This window comes from Gouania willdenowi, chromosome 11 (assembly GCF_900634775.1).
Source record: "Gouania willdenowi chromosome 11, fGouWil2.1, whole genome shotgun sequence".
NCBI lineage: Eukaryota > Metazoa > Chordata > Actinopteri > Blenniiformes > Gobiesocidae > Gouania > Gouania willdenowi.
Window position 1 is genome coordinate 14,428,599 of NC_041054.1, and position 17,963 is coordinate 14,446,561.

General features: G+C 37.9%; 1 protein-coding gene across 4 annotated transcripts in view; it reads left to right on the plus strand.

Annotated features, from left to right (window-relative positions):
- The window catches only part of snx13 (sorting nexin 13), a 32,787-nt gene that overhangs the window by 11,890 nt on the left and 2,934 nt on the right, over positions 1-17,963 (plus strand). For 3 of the 4 annotated variants that reach the window (XM_028461447.1, XM_028461449.1, XM_028461446.1), the window contains exons 2-24: positions 1,984-2,096; positions 2,212-2,314; positions 2,404-2,493; positions 7,188-7,309; positions 7,399-7,517; positions 7,618-7,722; positions 9,279-9,367; positions 10,519-10,602; positions 10,696-10,834; positions 10,934-11,022; positions 11,123-11,222; positions 12,002-12,195; positions 12,269-12,373; positions 12,472-12,642; positions 12,731-12,800; positions 13,231-13,409; positions 13,501-13,608; positions 14,732-14,842; positions 14,942-15,103; positions 15,189-15,260; positions 15,337-15,482; positions 16,043-16,111; positions 17,458-17,570. In XM_028461447.1, the coding sequence (XP_028317248.1) occupies positions 1,984-2,096; positions 2,212-2,314; positions 2,404-2,493; positions 7,188-7,309; positions 7,399-7,517; positions 7,618-7,722; positions 9,279-9,367; positions 10,519-10,602; positions 10,696-10,834; positions 10,934-11,022; positions 11,123-11,222; positions 12,002-12,195; positions 12,269-12,373; positions 12,472-12,642; positions 12,731-12,800; positions 13,231-13,409; positions 13,501-13,608; positions 14,732-14,842; positions 14,942-15,103; positions 15,189-15,260; positions 15,337-15,482; positions 16,043-16,111; positions 17,458-17,570 (2,653 nt within the window). The remainder of the gene's footprint in view (positions 1-1,983; positions 2,097-2,211; positions 2,315-2,403; positions 2,494-7,187; positions 7,310-7,398; positions 7,518-7,617; positions 7,723-9,278; positions 9,368-10,518; positions 10,603-10,695; positions 10,835-10,933; positions 11,023-11,122; positions 11,223-12,001; positions 12,196-12,268; positions 12,374-12,471; positions 12,643-12,730; positions 12,801-13,230; positions 13,410-13,500; positions 13,609-14,731; positions 14,843-14,941; positions 15,104-15,188; positions 15,261-15,336; positions 15,483-16,042; positions 16,112-17,457; positions 17,571-17,963) is intronic. The other variant, XM_028461448.1, reaches the window with a different exon arrangement.

The window sequence follows — 17,963 nt, forward strand, 5'->3', positions numbered from 1 at the left end:
AAGTAAAATAAATGAATGATGTTGGAGTAATACGGAAGGGCGTGTGGAAAATAGATGGATGGATGGATGGGTGGATAGATATATAGATGGATGGGATGGATATTTGTGTGTTTGCTGCCTGATGGAGCGCTGGGTTGTGAGTGTGTGTGTGCGTGCCTGTTGCTGCAGCCACAGTGTTTGTGATTGCTGTGTTGCTGCTGAGCTGTCACTGCATGGAGTTGCTCCCTTCCTCAGAACAAAGGTCTGCCTTTTTTTTGCTGGCTCCGCCATGATATAAGTTTGAGAAAAGTGAATTTGTAGACAACTAATCTAGCATTAGTTTGTATTGGGCTGTCGTGAAGCAGTACGTCTTGACACCGGGTCAGTGGCAGGGAAAGTTTCAAGTGCGGTTTTCTGGCCAGAGACAGCGGGGGGAAATGAAAGACCCCCCAATCACCCCATAAACTTTTGTATTATCCTCACACGGACTACGAGAAGGATTTATTAAGGTGAAAAAGTTACTTAGATCTGCTTTAAAGTAAGGCTGGAATAAAGATAAAGATAAAAAACAACTTTTACTTTAGCTTTACTTCAAACAATTTGGCCGTCAGAGGGTTATACATTTTAAGCATTTCACGGGGGAATGACCACGGACGCCCCTACAACACCCGTGTAGGCCATCTTTTCTATCTTTGCAAAGGTCTTAAAGTCAGCCACTGTCCCCTTGCACTTCATTATTTTTGTGGAATTTTGAAGTTGTTTTTAGATTCATATTTTTACATTTAAATATCGACAAAGCTGTTGCATTTGGACATTTTTTATTTTTGCACTACAAGTAAACCTAAAACTCAGGACACTTTATTAGTGGTTTAAAACATTTAGTTAGTTTGTCTTGTAGATTTGTATTTTATCATCTACTTCAAACCCTGTGATTTTCTTTATTTGTAATTGTAAAACCAAAATACTTTCTTTTTGACAAAGAGCTTAAACAGGTCGGTAATGTAACCTGTTGCACAGGTTTTTATTTCTTTTTTTAAATGTGGAACAAAATGAAAGACCAAAGGAACTGATATAATTTGCTATTTTGGACAGCAATGTGCTAAACTTTTCATGTATATTTGAGATAACTACCTCATGTGCAGTTAACACAACAGGTTTGTATTGTTTCACGGTTGTTCAATATTTTACATTGAAATAAGGTTGGAACATTCAAGGTGTATGATGTCAGTTATAAAGAAAAACAACAAATCAGAATCGGCAAGTTAGGCTTTTTAAAAAATGGTGATCGTTGAACCCCTAGTAATATCTGATTTTTCTACTAATTGACTATTCTAGGAAGTGTTTAAGTCGACACCTCACCAACACTGTCAACTCATCCAATGAATATACAGCATGGATCACAACAAGTGACGCACAAACTTTGGGCTGCACATCATGTCGTGTACCTCCTTATTGTCTTAACCTTTAGCGCTGGTGCCGAGCACAGCTGACTCAGGGTTTGAAGCGGATCTAGACAAGTCGTTGACTCATTTGTACATTGCAGGGTTAACACACATTTAGTCTATTCAGATGCATACGCTGGCTTGCACTCAAATTAGGGATGCACGATTTTGGCCAAAATGATAATCACGATTATTTTTTATCAATATTGTAATCACGATTATTTATCATGTTAGGAAAAAATATGTGTTTTTTTTTTATTACACATCTTTTAAACAAAAAAATATGTGTACAGTTTACAGTGCAAAATTAAGCTTTAAATAAAAATGTTACTGAAAACATAATTTTGAAAAATAACCCAAGAAATAAAAATGTACCAAAGGCTAACTGAATAAATACACTATTACAGAGTACAGAGCCCATATTTCAAATGTAAATATTATAGCCGACAATCAAATTAATCTAATCATGACAACAATAATTGTGACGACAATTAAAATGTCATCAATTGTGCAGCCCTAACTCATTTTCAACTGACTTTGATTTTTTGTTTGTGTCTTTCAGGCCAGTCTTTCCATCTGGGGATGGGGGGGTCTTGGAGTTGTCTTATTTCTCGTCACCTTTGGACCCTTTGCCATCTTCTACCTGGCCTTTTATATTTTCTGCTTCATTGGAGGGTAAGCGGCAAGCACACTTTACTGACCATGAGGCAGTTTCTTTTTTTTACAGAAAACACAACTCAACTCACTGGTCAGTTATTTGCAGATTCCTCACTCTCACTTCTGTTTTTAGGGGCTTTGCAGTCACTTTGCTTTATGGAAAGATCAATTCGGAGAAACACCTAGAAAAATGCGAGCAGTCCTACTTACCGCCCACACAGATTGGTATACTGAAGGTAAAAGCACGCACTTCAAAATATTGAAAATTATTGTGTGTTGCGTTTTAATGAAAAATCTACTGTTGCATATTGGTTTTGTCTCTTAGACATTGGATGAGATGAAGCTGGAGATAAAGCCCATAAGGATTGACAGGAGACTCACAGGCTCCAGTTTTATAGATGAACCACTACAGCAGGTGGGTGTGTGAGTCTCTGTGTTTATGTGTATTCTCCTTTTCTGTATATTTGCCACATGTGACATGGCTTGTAAAAGCAGCTTGGTTTACAAGGACAATGATGACACCAACTCTTTTTGGTCCAATGAGGAACACAAAGACCACAAGGTATTCATGACTGTCAAATTGGACAATTTAGAGCTTGTAAAAAAAAGGAAGCAAAGAAATGTGCAAAATGTATGTTTTGATGAAAAGAAATCACCATGCTCAGTGCAACTGTTCAATCATATATTTTAGAATATATATCATTAATCAGCAAATAACGTTCATTTATGAGTTCAAACCCAAGAAACTAGACATGGCAGCTCATTCAGTGCCAGCCATTTTCAAAATTTCTACCCCCTCTGTGCTAGCCATTTTAGAGCATTTTGACTAAATATAAACTTTTCATGGGAATTTTTTATTGGAATTAACCAGAATTTGGGAGTCATTTTGATTAACTCATTCACTGCCAGCCCTTTTTAGAACAGCCAACCCCATATTGCCATTCGTTTTAAATGATTTTCACTGATTTTTAAAGACCCACAGATAATTTTGTACTATGATAATCTGAATTCTGACACCAGATTCTGGAAGATTAATGTCCCTAATTTTATCAGAATTTAGTTTCTAGCTTGTTTCATTCTTCCGTAATCAGCAGTTAAATAGACGCAAGTTTCACACAAATCACCAGTTTGTGACAAAAAGCTGAGAAAAACGTCTTTTTCTGAAAAAAACCTATTAGTGACTTTGAATAATTTTTTTTTGCGTTGGGGAAACCTCAACATTGGTTTCCTTCTATAAAACTACAAAAACAACACTGAGACCCTGCAACATTATTATTATTATTTAACTATCTAGGTCAGAGTTGAATAGATTTCTTAATGTATTTTGGCGTTCCTCCAAGTCTCTCCCCCTCGCAACTTCCTCCTCATCTCAGACATGCTGAGTGTCAGCACTTGCCCCGTTTTTTTGATCATTTTATCTCACCATCAATAGGTTCCACACATGCTCTGGTTGAGTGTGCGCTGCTGTGAGCTGGTGGGAACTTCAGCATTAACTCTTATAGCGCCATTTTCTGTCTCATAAACTCCTTTCCTCTCCCCTCTGAGCTCAGCCCATCATGGGTGATCTCTCATCCAAAGGTGCGCTGCTACCACCTACATGTCACCAGTTGGTCACTACATCATTGTACAAGTTAGATATTCACCGGAGATCTTCGTCACACTGTCTCCTAGCAACCCCAGCCGAAAAACACAATTCTCGTCTATAGACGTGAATGGCACTCAAGTTTACGACACGTTAAACTTTTAAGGAGGAAATCAAGGAGTAAGGAAAGTTCATGAGTAACTCAGAATTCAACAAGACATAAAAAGAGAAAATACAGTACGAGGTGCATAGTTCTCGTATAAAATGTAAAATTATAATATCCGTTCCAAATATGACAGATTATAGGATTTATTTTTTTTTTTTTTTGTTTTCTAAGGGTTTTTACAAATTAAGAACAGCTGACTGGTTTGAACTTAATTATAAAACAAACTGTGTGAATAACTGCTTTAAAATGTCAGGTCTGTGTACACACTTTAATTTACCGGTATTTATTCTATCAAGCCACTGTGTTTAAAGTACATATAAAACGCAGCTGACTTTCCTGGCTCCTTAAGGTGTACGGTGGTTGTCTATGAATCATGTTTGATCTACTCAAGCCTTCATAAAAACAAGGAAGTTAAAGTATGAAATCATTCTTCAAGTATCTTAAATACAGTCCAGTCACAAATTTATGTCCTGCTTTTTTTGTGGTGTAAAAAAATACTCTCAATTGTTACAACCCGCACCTTGTAACACTCCTACTACTTCCAAAACCTTTGACTAGAGCGTATTAGAGACAGTCCTTTACTTTAAATACCTGCTGACTAAGCCCTGTGAGGGTAAAGATAGGACAGCAGCTAAAAAGACAAGCTAACGGTAGATAACAGGATTATGACCAGGTGTCAACCACTCCAGACTCTTTGGACACGGGCTCGCTTGAGGCAATGTTTGACCCTTCAGATTCAGATAGTCCATGTGAGCAGCTTCATGGCTCCAAGCCATTGGCCAGCACCCTGTGTCTGATATTACAGAAACTCTCAGAGGAGTCTGTGCTGTATGCTCTTATGCACACTGCCTTATTTTAAATAATGAAGCTAATATTTTAAATGGCATGTTTTATTTCTGCTAAGCCAGACTCTCCTTTTTATTTTATATTTAATAAATACAATAAGTTAACTACTAGCATATTTTTCTTATGCAAACCACGAGAGAAAAGCTGTTTTATTACTATTACTCTGAAGCAAATTATTTAGAATATGATGAGAGAGAAACATTTCAATTTTAAACAGCTACTGCTTTATTATGTTCTAAACTTTTTGTACGTATCGAATAGTATTAAATAAGCATTAAAAATAAACAAATAATTTGTTCTAACTGCGTTTATTGTGGAAGATGTGATTATTTAACCATAAATAAGTTACGAGGATGGCGCTGATTACATTTTGTTTTACAGCATACATTAGTGAAACAAATGATAACACAAAATATGATGAAAACTAAAACTGACGAATAATGTCATTCACTCCAGACATTAATCAGTTTGGGGATCTGGTACAATTGAAGACTGCACAGATAATGTATAAAACAAAAAATAAAATGCTTCCTGTAAACATACAAAAACTGTTCACAGACAGACAAAGGGGGTTATAACTTTAGAGGCAAACTAAACTCTAAACAGTATGCTCTGACTAATTAAAAAGTATGTGTATTTCCATTTGTGGGGTGGTTTTGTGATGAAACGATTAAACTAAGTATGAATATAATGCAGTTCAAATATTTTTTTATTACAAAAGATATATATTTGAAAAGTACAGAAATGAAGGAGAATGTAAATCATTTCACAGATGTTGATGGCGCCTGTGCATTTTGTTTGTTTTTCTATTTATTTGAATTGTCCATTGACTTTATTTCATTGGTTTTTTTTTGTTGTTAAATGATAAAGAATGAGGGTAGGACTTGATCAGCCTTAGCCTCTTCCTATCTCTCGTCGAATGAATCAAACGTGTATTATATTGAAATTGACTTTTTATATATATATATATATATATATATATATATATATATATATAGAGAGAGAGAGAGAGAGAGAGAGAGTTTTCTGTTGAGATTTGTTTATTCGTTTTCATTTTTATCTATTTATTTTTTGCGTTCGTTCGAAATAAATAAATAAAACCACTGCAGATTAGTGTTCATAAAGCAAAATTAACTATATTATGTATGATGATGAACAAAAAGAGAAACTAAAGAAAAGCAGTGACTTCACTTCCTGTGAGGCTGCCAGTGTTCACCTCACTAGAACCCGTCGGTAACCAACCTACGGTACATGTTTGCTGTCAGCGTTTTAGGCTGAAGAAAAGAGGTCAGTGGTTTTTTTTTCCCCTACATCTTGTGACTGCATCACGTTCAGTAAAGAAGCCATAACATCAGCCTGTCGTTGTCTGCTGCTGCACCGCAGTGTGGCTGCCTGAGAAAACAGTCGACTCAGCAGTTAGTGATGGTCAGATGACAGACACTGAATGCTGTCACGATGTCGTCGTTCTTCCTGGTGCGTGGGACAGCGTACTGATCATTTCTGTAGAGTCTGGGCACAAAAATACACACTGATAAATGTAGATTATTATAGATTAGGGGTTTCATTTTTCTGGCGTAAACATGTGTTTTACTTACAGCAGATAATACAGTGTACAGAAGTGGTTCCCACCCTTTTTTGGGTCATGGCCCCATTTTGATCTCACAAATGTCTGGCAATCCTCAGAGACATTTTTTTGTTACAATTACGGTAGTTTTTGATCATGTTTGTTAAAGAGAAACTAAACCCCTGCTTTCTCCTGACCTGCCACTTGGAGGGAAATTTCAAATAATGCCTTGATTATGGGCGGGTCCCCTTGAGCAGTTAAGACACGCCCAGTCTATATTATAAAATCTCCAATGAACAATCTTTGAATTGATTGAATGTAACCATGTTGGAAATAAATTGAATAAATAAATAAATAAACGCTATGTTAACTTGCTGTTCATTACTTAATATATCTCTCTATTACCTCTTCTCTCAATCCAACCTACTCATCACAGATTGTAGAGTCCACAGGTGCTAGTTTTTATTAAAGGGGCGGGGCTAACGGTGCTTGTTTGTGACGCAAGATTGCCCCAAACAGTCACATGGTCTTGTTTTAAGCCAATGGCAAAAATAAATTGTAATAGCTGGGTTTCAACCCATAGAGGGAAATCATTCTGACATTTTACAACAAAATACACCAAATTGAAATACTTTGAGTAAAATTACCACTTTATACACAAATATATTTGGGATTTAGTCACTCTCTAAAGTGTTAGAATTAAAGAGTAACCAAAATTAGTGTGCCACCTCAGATATTTTTATACTGCTTTTGAGAAAGTTTAAGTAAAGGATACAGTTATTTGATAGTTATTATGTGTTATGTGTATTTGAAAAGTAATTATTCCCAAAAGTTTTTTTGTTTTTGTTTTTTTACCAATTACTAGACATTTCAGGTGACGTCAAAGTTGAAAAACACTGGTGTAAATGGTGTTGCTGAATATTTGTCATGTCTTTATTTTTTCTCTTTCAGGTAATCCAGTTTGCGTTGAGAGACTACATCCAGTACTGGTACTACACCCTCAGTGAGGACGAGTCCTTCTTGTTGGAGATCAGACAGACTTTGCAGAATGCACTCGTCCAGTTTTCCACCCAGTACGAATCACTCCCTCACCGACTGCTTTCTACATAATGTGCCATTCCAACACAACTGAACATGTTACACTGTGCATTTGTGTCTCAAGGTCCAAAGAAGTGGACTGGCAGCCTTACTTCACCACCCGCCTGGTGGACGACTTTGCAACCCACTTACGTGTCTTCAGAAAAGCCCAGGACCGCCTGTCAGACAGAGAGGACAAGCAAAGTGCGCACACTATTTCTATTTCTATTATGTGGTCTGTGGAGTCTTGCTCAATGTATCATTGGTGGAAAGAATGACAATTATTTGTGTTTGTTATAAAAAGGAGACATAACAGAAGAGCTGGTGGACTCGTTCTTCGAGGCCGAGGTGGATATGGAGAGGAAGATTTGTCGAGACGTGGTGTGTACCTCCCACAAAGACGAGGAAGGTAAACACACTTGAGAAAACATTTATGCTCTAACGTTCCCCGCTGTCATGTTTGACCAGCCCTTCTCAAATAGGGGGGCACAGTGTGATTGCTGTACTACAGTAAAGTGTAATTGCACATCCACTACTGTAGGCGACAGTGGCGCTCTCATGTGTGTGAGTGCGTGCGCTCTATTAGAGACCATAGAACAGGGGTTCCCAAACTTTTCAGCCCACTACACCCAATTTATATTCTATTTGCCCTCGAGACTTGTGCGCTCCGGAGACATTAAACCCACCTCCCTGCTTGGTACCTGGGGAGGGTGCGTCAGACGGGGTGACAGCAAACCGAGCCGCAGCCTTTTTCAGTATGAAATGGTTCAAGCCGGTCAAAATTACCATCATTTATTATTATTGTTATTGTTATTGTTATTATTATTATTATAGTTTCTGGTTTGTTTGTTTTTTGTTCAGCGCACCATCCACCAAGATAAATTCCTTGTATTGTTTTTAAACTGTACTTGGTGAATAAATCTGATTCTGAAAATGTTTTTAGTTTAAATAAGGATTTAAATTAATTAAAATATATAATAATAATAATTAAATCTTTTCGTCATATTTGTACAGGTACATACACAAAATTTGTTCTCTGCATTTGACCTAAGACTCATTCATGAGGAGCAGTGAGCAGCCACAGTGTAGCACATCCCACAGTGATGGCTGTGTATCATACGAACCAGTGACCCTCCGATTACAAGCCCGCTTCCTTAACCACTAGGCCACCTCCATATATATATATATATAGTTTAAATAAGGATTCATTTTCTTTTTTATTTCAGGCAAATTGATACACTCCAAAGGTCCATATCATCAATTTCACACAGCTGTTAAAGGTCCAACAACACTGTATTTGATATGCATTGCCCTCTCCTGAGAACAGGCTGTTTCTGTGCTTCCACCTTTAAATGCTAATGAGCTTCATCTGTCGACGCCTACTTCTGTAGCTGGGACAGAATATAGGCACTGGGTTGATTTGTACTACCAACAACAGAGCAATTTGCGCGTCTAGCTCTGAGCAACGACATTGCGAAACACTACTGCTATCTCACCGCTGGACACATCAAACTTCACTTTGGGGATGAACGCCCCCCTCTCGGACGTCTCCTATCACCTCTCAGAGCAGGACGGCCTATGAAAATGACTCCTTTGGTTACGTAATGACAGGAGCTGAATCTGAACAGCCTGTGGGAGTGCCGTTTTACCAGTGGGGGGGCTGCAGAGACCATCACTTGTTTTCCCTCATTCTGAGAGTTGGGAGGCTCAGGGAGGACCAGTTTATAGGTGTAGAGACCAGAAAAAATGTTCTTTTAAAATCTTGATCTGTATTTCTTTCTTTTGTTTTCTTTAATGTTAATAAGAAAACAATGTTATGCAAAAGTGTACTATTACAATTTTATAGATAAATGATACTATTTACTACTATCGTGGCGGAGAGTTGGGGGGAGCACTTCGTTAAACTGATTCTGTGAATGTAAATCAGTAAACTGATCTTTAACTTTTGCTCCGTGTGCGTGTTAGGCTTCCTGCGGGACTTGTGTGAGCTGCTGCTGTATCTGTTACTACCTCCTGGAGATTTCCACAACAAGAACATGAGATACTTCCTCAGGGTGAGCGCACAAAGCCAGACATCTATGATAATAAGGTGGAAGCATCGTGTTTGTACGTAACAAGGCTTGTGTTTGTTTGAAATGCTGCTCAAACCACACCTTTAAGACCTTTGTGGAGTTCAGATCAGGATTGGGGTCGATTATAAATGTAATTGCGTAATTGACAATTAATTACAATTATGACATCATTATAGTTGTAATTTAGAAAAAATACATTGCGGTTGTAATCGTACTGAGTTCAGATAATTGGCATGGAAATCATATAAAAACTGTCAATTACAATTTAATTGAATGCAAACCTGGGGAACCATGTTACAGTTCTATTGCTCACACATACATAGTTAACAATTATTAAAATAGAATGGAATAGAATAGACCTTTATTGATCCCCAGAGGAGAAATTCACATTTGCAGCTAAAATGCTAACGTAGGATAATAGTGCAAAATGTAGGACATAAATAAAAAAACAACTACAGAATGAAAAACAACAAATATGCAAAATAACTGGTTTGGGGGTGTGTTTAGTTATTGTTACACAGTAGTGAATATATATATTTAATATCAAGTTTACATGTCTCTTCTCTTGAGGATCATTTTACCATGGAAAAAAAAATAAAGAATTGAAATCGAGGGGTATAGTGACAGAAAAAAGGCTTAGACACCCACATCAAAAATATAAATATCAATATTTTCATAGATAAGGAAGCCTAACAAGGTAACCAAGAGATACTGTATTTTACAGCTGATTTAAGACATGGTTAAAAACTGACACAAAAGGAAGGTTACGTCTTATGGGCTCATTTATTGAAGGTAATTGTGATTAATTGAATTTAAACTTTAGTAATCGAGAATGTAATTGGATAATTGTAATTGACTTTCAGGAGAAAAAGTATGATTGTAATTGGAAAAAATGCAGGTCACTGTAATCATAATTGATTTGTAATTGAACTTGGATAATTGAAGACAGAATTGTAATTGAAAAATGTAATTGGCCTACTTACTCATCATTGTCTAGGATTCTTGTCTTTCAAGGGGAAATAATAGTGATTTTAATTGAACATGGATAATTGAAGACAGAATTGTAATTGAAAAATGTAATTGACCCCAACCCTGGGGTTTAGATTGTCATGAGCTTAAATGGTTTGTTTCAGGAGGTGCTGGCGCGCGGTGTGCTGCTTCCTCTCATCAACCAGCTGAGTGACCCTGACTACATCAACCAGTTTGTCATTTGGATGGTGAGTCTGAAACCAGTTTTAATAAAAGACTGATGAGCCCAGCGGTTGGAGTAGTTCATCTCTTTTCTTTTGTTTTTGATTCTGTGTTTGTAGATCCGGGACTCGAGCTGTAACTACGAAGCCTTCATGAACATCCTGAAGTTGACGGACAAACCTTCTGAGTTGGAAGCTGTGAAGGACAAAGTCCTGGAGGAGCTGCAGTATCTGCGCTCTCTGGACACTGCAGGAGATGGTTTCTATGCATTTTGTTCCATTCTCACGGTTTTGTACGCACACTAAACGCAGCACACATCAGTGTGTTTGATTCCCCGTTTCTGTTTCTCTCCTTCAGACATCAATGTGATCAAGAACCAGATTAACAGTCTTCTGTTTGTGAAGAAGGTGTGTGAGACCAGGATACAGAGACTGCTCTCTGGGAAGGTAAGAGACCATATTGTGTTTGGAACCGACTAATTTTATGAGTGTCTGTTTCTGATGTTTGACTTTGTTTTGCTAACACCTGCTCCTGTCTGCCGTGCAGGAGGTCGATGCCTTGAAGCTGGCGGCCAACTTTGGCAAACTGTGCGTCATCCCATTGGATCAAATCCTGGTCCACAACATAGCGCTGCAGTTTTTCATGGGTTTGTTATATTTTAAAGGCCATTGCACTTTACACGTCAGAGGAGTATTTTGCTGGATCAAAGCCTAACCATGAAGGCTTGTGCTGCCAGAGTTGCATTAAAGCAGAGGTGTCACACTCATTTTAGTCTGGGGGCCAAATATGGATCGGTTTAATCCCAAGTGGGCTGGAGATTATAGGCAGTAAAACAAGCAATTTTATCATTCTTGTGCCCTAGTTTGCAGTTCCACATATAATAATATTTAAAGTATGTAAGGCACCGACACTATCCAAGCCAGGGGTGGCCAATCCTGGTACTCAAGATCCACTACCCAGCATGTTTTAGATGTTTCCCTCTTTTAACACACCTGATTGAAATGACCAGCATCATTATCAAGCTTCTGCAGAGCTTGATGATGAGTTAAACATTTCAATTCAATTAGTTAATGTTTTTTCTTTCTACTTTTTTGTTTTCTATAATCATGGGGAAACTGTGCAGCTTAATTGAATTTGTGTGTTTGGAGGTACTGAGATACTGTATCTACAACTGAGTTAGTTGGTGATTTACACATTAAGTTATGTTTTTGCTGTAATTTTTACTTTCTCCTGCGTAACGAATTGTTAGCTTTTGCTCTTTGTACTTCCACGTGTAATAGTATTTAAAGTATGTAAGGCACTGACAAGCAATAAGTAACAGATATCAGTCCCTGCAGGATCTTAAATTTCCTTACTCAACTTACATGTGCGAAAACGGAGTAGCAAGAAGTGTAAACTTAATCCGACCTCTTCTGCTCCATCCAGACTTTATGCAGGCTGCGGGGGCTCAGGCGGAGCTCTTCTTCTGGCTCACGGTGGAGGGATACCGAGTGACGGCTCAGCAGCAGCTGGAGGTGATGTTGGGATGGCAGAAAGACGAAAAGAAGCAGTCCAGTGCTACCAAGGGGCTGCTTAAAGCTGCTGCACTGGGAGTGTACGAGCAGTATCTCTCAGAAAAGGCAAGGAGACACATGCACAAACTCACAAGTCAAAAAGTTAGACTCATGTGATGCTCTCCACTTGGTCAAACAGGCGTCCCCCAGGGTGCAGGTCGATGAGTCATTGCTAATGAAACTGGGGGAAAAGTTAGTAAAAGATGACCCCACACCAGAGATGTTTGATGAAATACAAAGAAAGGTACAAAAATACCGCAAATCATTGCATCAGCTTTTTACATGGAATGTTTTTCTCATTTTGTGCTAATGCTAACGGGCTTTATTCTTATGCTATTTCAGGTGTACGACATGATGCTGCGTGACGAGCGTTTCTACCCGTCCTTCAGACAGAGTCCTCTGTACGTACGCATGCTGGCAGAGTTGGACATGCTGAAGGAGCCGAGCTACCGCGGCTCTGACGACGGAGAGGCAGAATCATTTAACGGTTCTCCCACAGGAAGCATCAACCTCGTAAGGCTCCGTCCGTCGCTACTAATGCAGATCAAAAGATGCTGATTTGTGAACGTTTTGCAACTCAATCTTTTCTTTTTCATTTCAGTCTTTGGATGATTTGTCCAACTCCTGCCATGATGAAGCTCTGTATTTAAATGCCTTCATCTCTGACACAGGTGACCCTTCTATGTTCACATTATGTTTTTTATTTTTATTTTTAAAAAGGTTTTTGGAGGCTTGTTGCAAAGCATATCATTTAATGTCCATGTGAGGTGTTGTAGCCTATCCCTTTCATTGGATATTCCTGCTAGTTTTCCCGCGCTGTTCACTTCCTGTCTTCATTCATTTGCATGTTTCTGCTCAGCCACTTCACACTGCTCTTGTACCTTTTTTATTTTTTATTATTTTCCATCACCTTCACTGTTTTTCTGTTTTTTTTCCCCTTTCCTCCCTCATGCCTCCTCTTCCTCTTCCTTCACCTCCGCTGCACTCTTTCTCCATCTACTCTTTCCTTTTGGTTGCTCTCACTTTTTTTCTGGCCCCTGCCTTCATTTCCTCACCTTCGTCCTCCACTACTCTTGTGGATGTATTGCTGGGTGGGGGTAGCTGACGCTTGTCTTCCGGGCTTCTGGGGTGCTGCAGGGGTCGGCAACGAGCACGGTAAGACATACGCGCTGTACGCCATCACCGTCTGCAAGCGCAACCAGGACGGCAGCGAGGATGTCTGGAAAACATACCGGCGCTACTCAGACTTCCACGACTTTCACATGAGGATCACAGAACAGGTAGTTGTTGTCATGTTTTATTCACAATAGACTGGTCAACAGTTTTTAAAAATCAGCTGAATCCTTATTCTGAATGTTTTTTTTTTTGTAGTTTGAGAACTTGGCATCCATCCTCAAACTGCCAGGGAAGAAAACGTTCAATAACATGGACAGAGACTTTTTGGAGAAGAGGAAAAAAGATCTCAATGCTTACTTACAGGTACTAATGTTATCGTCTTGCTGTTTTTACACTGAGACACTTTTTTGAGTGTATATTGAAGCTGCTGGAGACAGAAATTCCTTTTTTTTTAGCAGATAAAGTCAGGCCTCCTAGATCAACAAATTTAAGATCATATGCCTAAAAAATAATGTAAAAGGCTGATATTGCCGATGGAAAGTTTGTTTTAATCTCCACTGTAAACAGGCTCCTATTGACGTTGTTGGAATTGCATTGTGGGATGTGGAGTCCCGTAAACGGATACCGAGAAGTGTTTTTACTTCCTTTTTACTATGATTTCTTGAGTTTCTTTGCCAGAGATGGAGGGCAGTGATTCGCTTGACTCTATTTTTGTTCTAGTAGTTTTTCTCTCCGTATTACCTGTGATTCACTCCATGAGACATTAAATTTCCCCAAAACCCAAAAATTAACATCTGCCATTGTTACGCCACAACTCCCAGTGTGTGTAAACACCAAAAATGTGTTGGGAAGTCACTGTGACAGAGTTTCTTCGGTGCAAAAAAAGAACACAGTAAAATTTAAGGAATAATGCTTTTATTCTATTGTGAGAGGTTTGTATGTTTTCAGAGATGACGTTTGATAAGTTGGTTTTGTATTATGCTCCGCCCTCTCAAAATCACCCAAAAAAAACTGAAGGATTTGTGCTTAAGTTATTTGGAGCATTTTCATTCCATTTTGTAATGTTAAGATATTTTTCTTTTCTTTTTTTTTTTGCAATTCTTTTTAATTAATTTGATTTGCAGAAAAACACATTTCCATTAATTTTAGTTTCTTTGCCAGAGGAGGAGGACAGTGATTTGCTTGACAGAGTTTTTTGGGGTGAAATGTAAGAAATCACAGTAAGAATGAAGTAAAAACACCTCTATGCATCCGTCTACAGGACTTCACATCCCACAATGCATTGCCTCAAAACATTTCTGACAATGTCAATGTTTACTATGGAGATCAAAAGAAACTTTCGAGCTGTAATCTCAACCTTTCACATCTTTTTTTGAGCAAATGATCTTTGATTTATTGATCTATTTATCACTTTGTCTTTATCTGGTAATTTTAAAAAAAGATTGTCTTCAACAGCTTTAACCCTGCGCGTGTGTGTGTGTTCCAGTTGCTGCTAAACTCAGAGATGGTTAAGGCCAACCCATTACTGATCCCCCACATTTTTGACTTCCTGGAAAACAAAGCTTACAACAAAGGCAAAGGAGAGTTTGCACGGAAGGTCTGAATTATTATTTTTTCCAATGGTTTAAAAGAATAAAAAGAAGAGTGAAATTAATTAGAACTGGTTTGTAACACTGACTCTTTCATGCATCATTAGATCGACACTTTTGTGAATCCTCTGCGAAGCTCCATGAGGAACGTGTCCAATGCAGTGAAATCCTTCCCTGACACTTTGACTGAGGGCATGACTAAAGTCTCTGACAACATGGGCCGCATGTCAGAGCGATTGGGTCAGGACATCAAACAGTCCATATTAAAGGTAAAAAACACACACAGCGATTGTCACACTTTCCTTATTCCCTGTGCATCTAAACTCTGTCTGTGCTCTTTAATCTTTAATCCAGGTGCCTCCACTGCTGCCCAAGGCCGACATCGATCCTGAACACTGTCGAGTTTCCGCTCAGCTCGATGATAACGTAAGTCAACCCAGCACCTCTGTTTTTGAACACTGTTTGTGGTGCGATTGTGACTGCACTGATATTTTGTTTTCAGGTGGATGATAATATTCCACTGCGGGTGATGCTGCTGCTGATGGATGAGGTGTTTGACCTGAAGGAGAAGAACCAGTGGCTCCGCAGGAACATTAAGAACCTGCTGCAGCAGCTCATCAGAGCGACTTACGGAGACACCATCAACAGGTCAGCAGAGACAGAGACGCTCCATATTTACACTTATGTTTTTATGTACAGAGGCTGGTTTTCCATGACTCTGAACTACTGACTTCTGTCACTAGTCGCACACAACTGGAGATCTGACTTTGACGTGTCACACGTGTGTTTTGCTCTATTTTTTGCATTTGAAGGAAGTGATTGCAAGGCGAGAATAGTGTTGATTATGAAAAGAATGATATTTTTTTTTAGATAAGCAGCAACAGATTCAAATCTCAAACTCCTTAGTTTAATTTTCATTTTATTAATTAATTTTACTGTAACGGTGTGAGATGGTTGGTGCACTGATAAGTTGCTTTGATATTATGTTCCACCCTATTTTACATATTTTACACCAATCACTAAAGGATTTCTGGTTTATTCATTCGTAGCATTTTGCATTTGATTCTTTTCCATCAGATTAAATGTTAAATTTACACTTTATTTATTTTTGTTAATTAATTAACTTTGCAGAGAAACCTATTTCCGTTTACTAGAGTCCCTTTTTGTGAATAGTTGAACTTTAGTTGCTGTCCTGTGCTTATCTTAAGGAAAATTGTGGATCATGTCGACTACTTGACGTCCCCTGAGCAGGTGGCCGACTACGTCAAAAAGTTCAGGTGAGTTCTTTTTTATGGCAGCACTAAACTCTTGTGTTCGAATCTTGGATCAGTGCAGAGTTCACATTAAACTTCACCTTAAAGATACCAAAATAGTTTGACTGCCAGACATCAGTCCAAGCAGGTTCCCTTTAGCATTGTTTTTCAACATCAGGGTCATGAGTCCATATGGAGTCGCCTGGAATTCAAATGGGGTCACCTGAAATGTCTATAAAAATTATCATTAAAATTTATATTTTTGTATTTTAGATTATTCTTATTTTTCCAATTAAAACACCACATTTAACCTAATATGAATTTAGTAATAATAATAAATACAAATACTGTATTTAGTAATTTTCTTAGATTGTTATTATCCCCGCCACAAAGTGGAAGAGCATCTGTCCGTCCGAGTTAAAGGGGACAGCTTTTCTCAGAAACTGTTTAAGATAGGATAGTCAAATTCGGTGTGTGGCTTCAGGGTATCAATACTTTGGTGGAGTTCGAAAATAAGAAGTGCACAATTATTTTTCCCGGAGTTATTGCCCTTGTTCCGTTTTCTTTACTCTGGCTAAGTTCTTGTATTTTTGGCTTGAAAAAACATATTCTTGTGAGTATGTTTAAGTGTACTTTTTAATAACACTCCCAAGACTGTGTTTTTGAAAGTTAAGCATAAACGGTGCGTTATATAAATCACTGCCGATCGCGGTAAATGTTAGCATGAGCATATAAATGGGTTTTCCCATAGACGTTAGCATGAAGCTAGCAGACTTTTTGTATAGTGGTATTTTCTATTTATAAGAACACTAATATGTATTTGTAAAATATGCTTGTGAGTATGTTTAAGTGTACTGTTTGATAACACTCCTAAGACTGTGTTTGTGAAAGCTAAGCATAAACGATCAATACCTTCATGAAGTTTGAAAATGAGAAGCGTACAATTATTTTTTCCAAAGTTATTGGCCTTTTTCTTTTTTTTTTTTTTTTTTTTTTTTAGTGGGGGATGTTGATGACTGTTTTCTTGTTTTTTTTTTTTTCAAATTAAAACACAATCACATAATGTCAAACAACTGCATTCTATACTTGATAAAGTAGATATAAATCTAGTTATAAAAATATCTGAGCTGGTGCATCTCGTCACTCCACTGCTACTCGTAACACTATCACAAACATGATCAACAAGGTTTTTTTTTTAGTCTTTGGGTTCGCCAGAACTTTGTGCTATCAAAATGGTAAAAAAAAAGTTTGGAACCACTGCCTTTATAGGTTTCCCTGGTGTAGAGTGAAGTTCTCCTGCATGTATGTAATTTGATCTGATTGGTGGGGAGGAGTCGGTCCTGAGGAACTTTTTTTCCAATTGCTTACAGAGATTCCTATTGGCCCAACGGGATTTTAGCTGAATCTTCACCACGTCGAGACAAGAGCATCCGCATGAGGACACGAGTAGCTGCAAAGACCAGCCTGCTGGGCATCATGCCAGGTAACAACACACTCAGTAGTTTCTTGCAGGGTTGGGGTCAGTTCTTATTGTAATCACTTAATTGATGATTAATTACAATTACGACATAATTAGATTGCGATTGTATTTTTAAAAAATCTGTTGCTGTTGTAATCATAATTGAGTTGTAATAATTGACTTTGTGAATGTAATTGGCTTGGAAATTCTATAAAAAAATTGATTTTTTATATTTTTTATCATAAGACCCTAAAAACTAGTGCAAATATGATGAGCACACTTAAACTGTGGTGAAAATACAGTAAGGCATGAAAAATGAGGAAAAAAGTGAAAACACTGAAATTTCAGAATTAAGGCTATATATAGTAAGGCATAAACATGTAAAAAAAAAAGAAGAGATTTTTTTTTTTCTTTTAA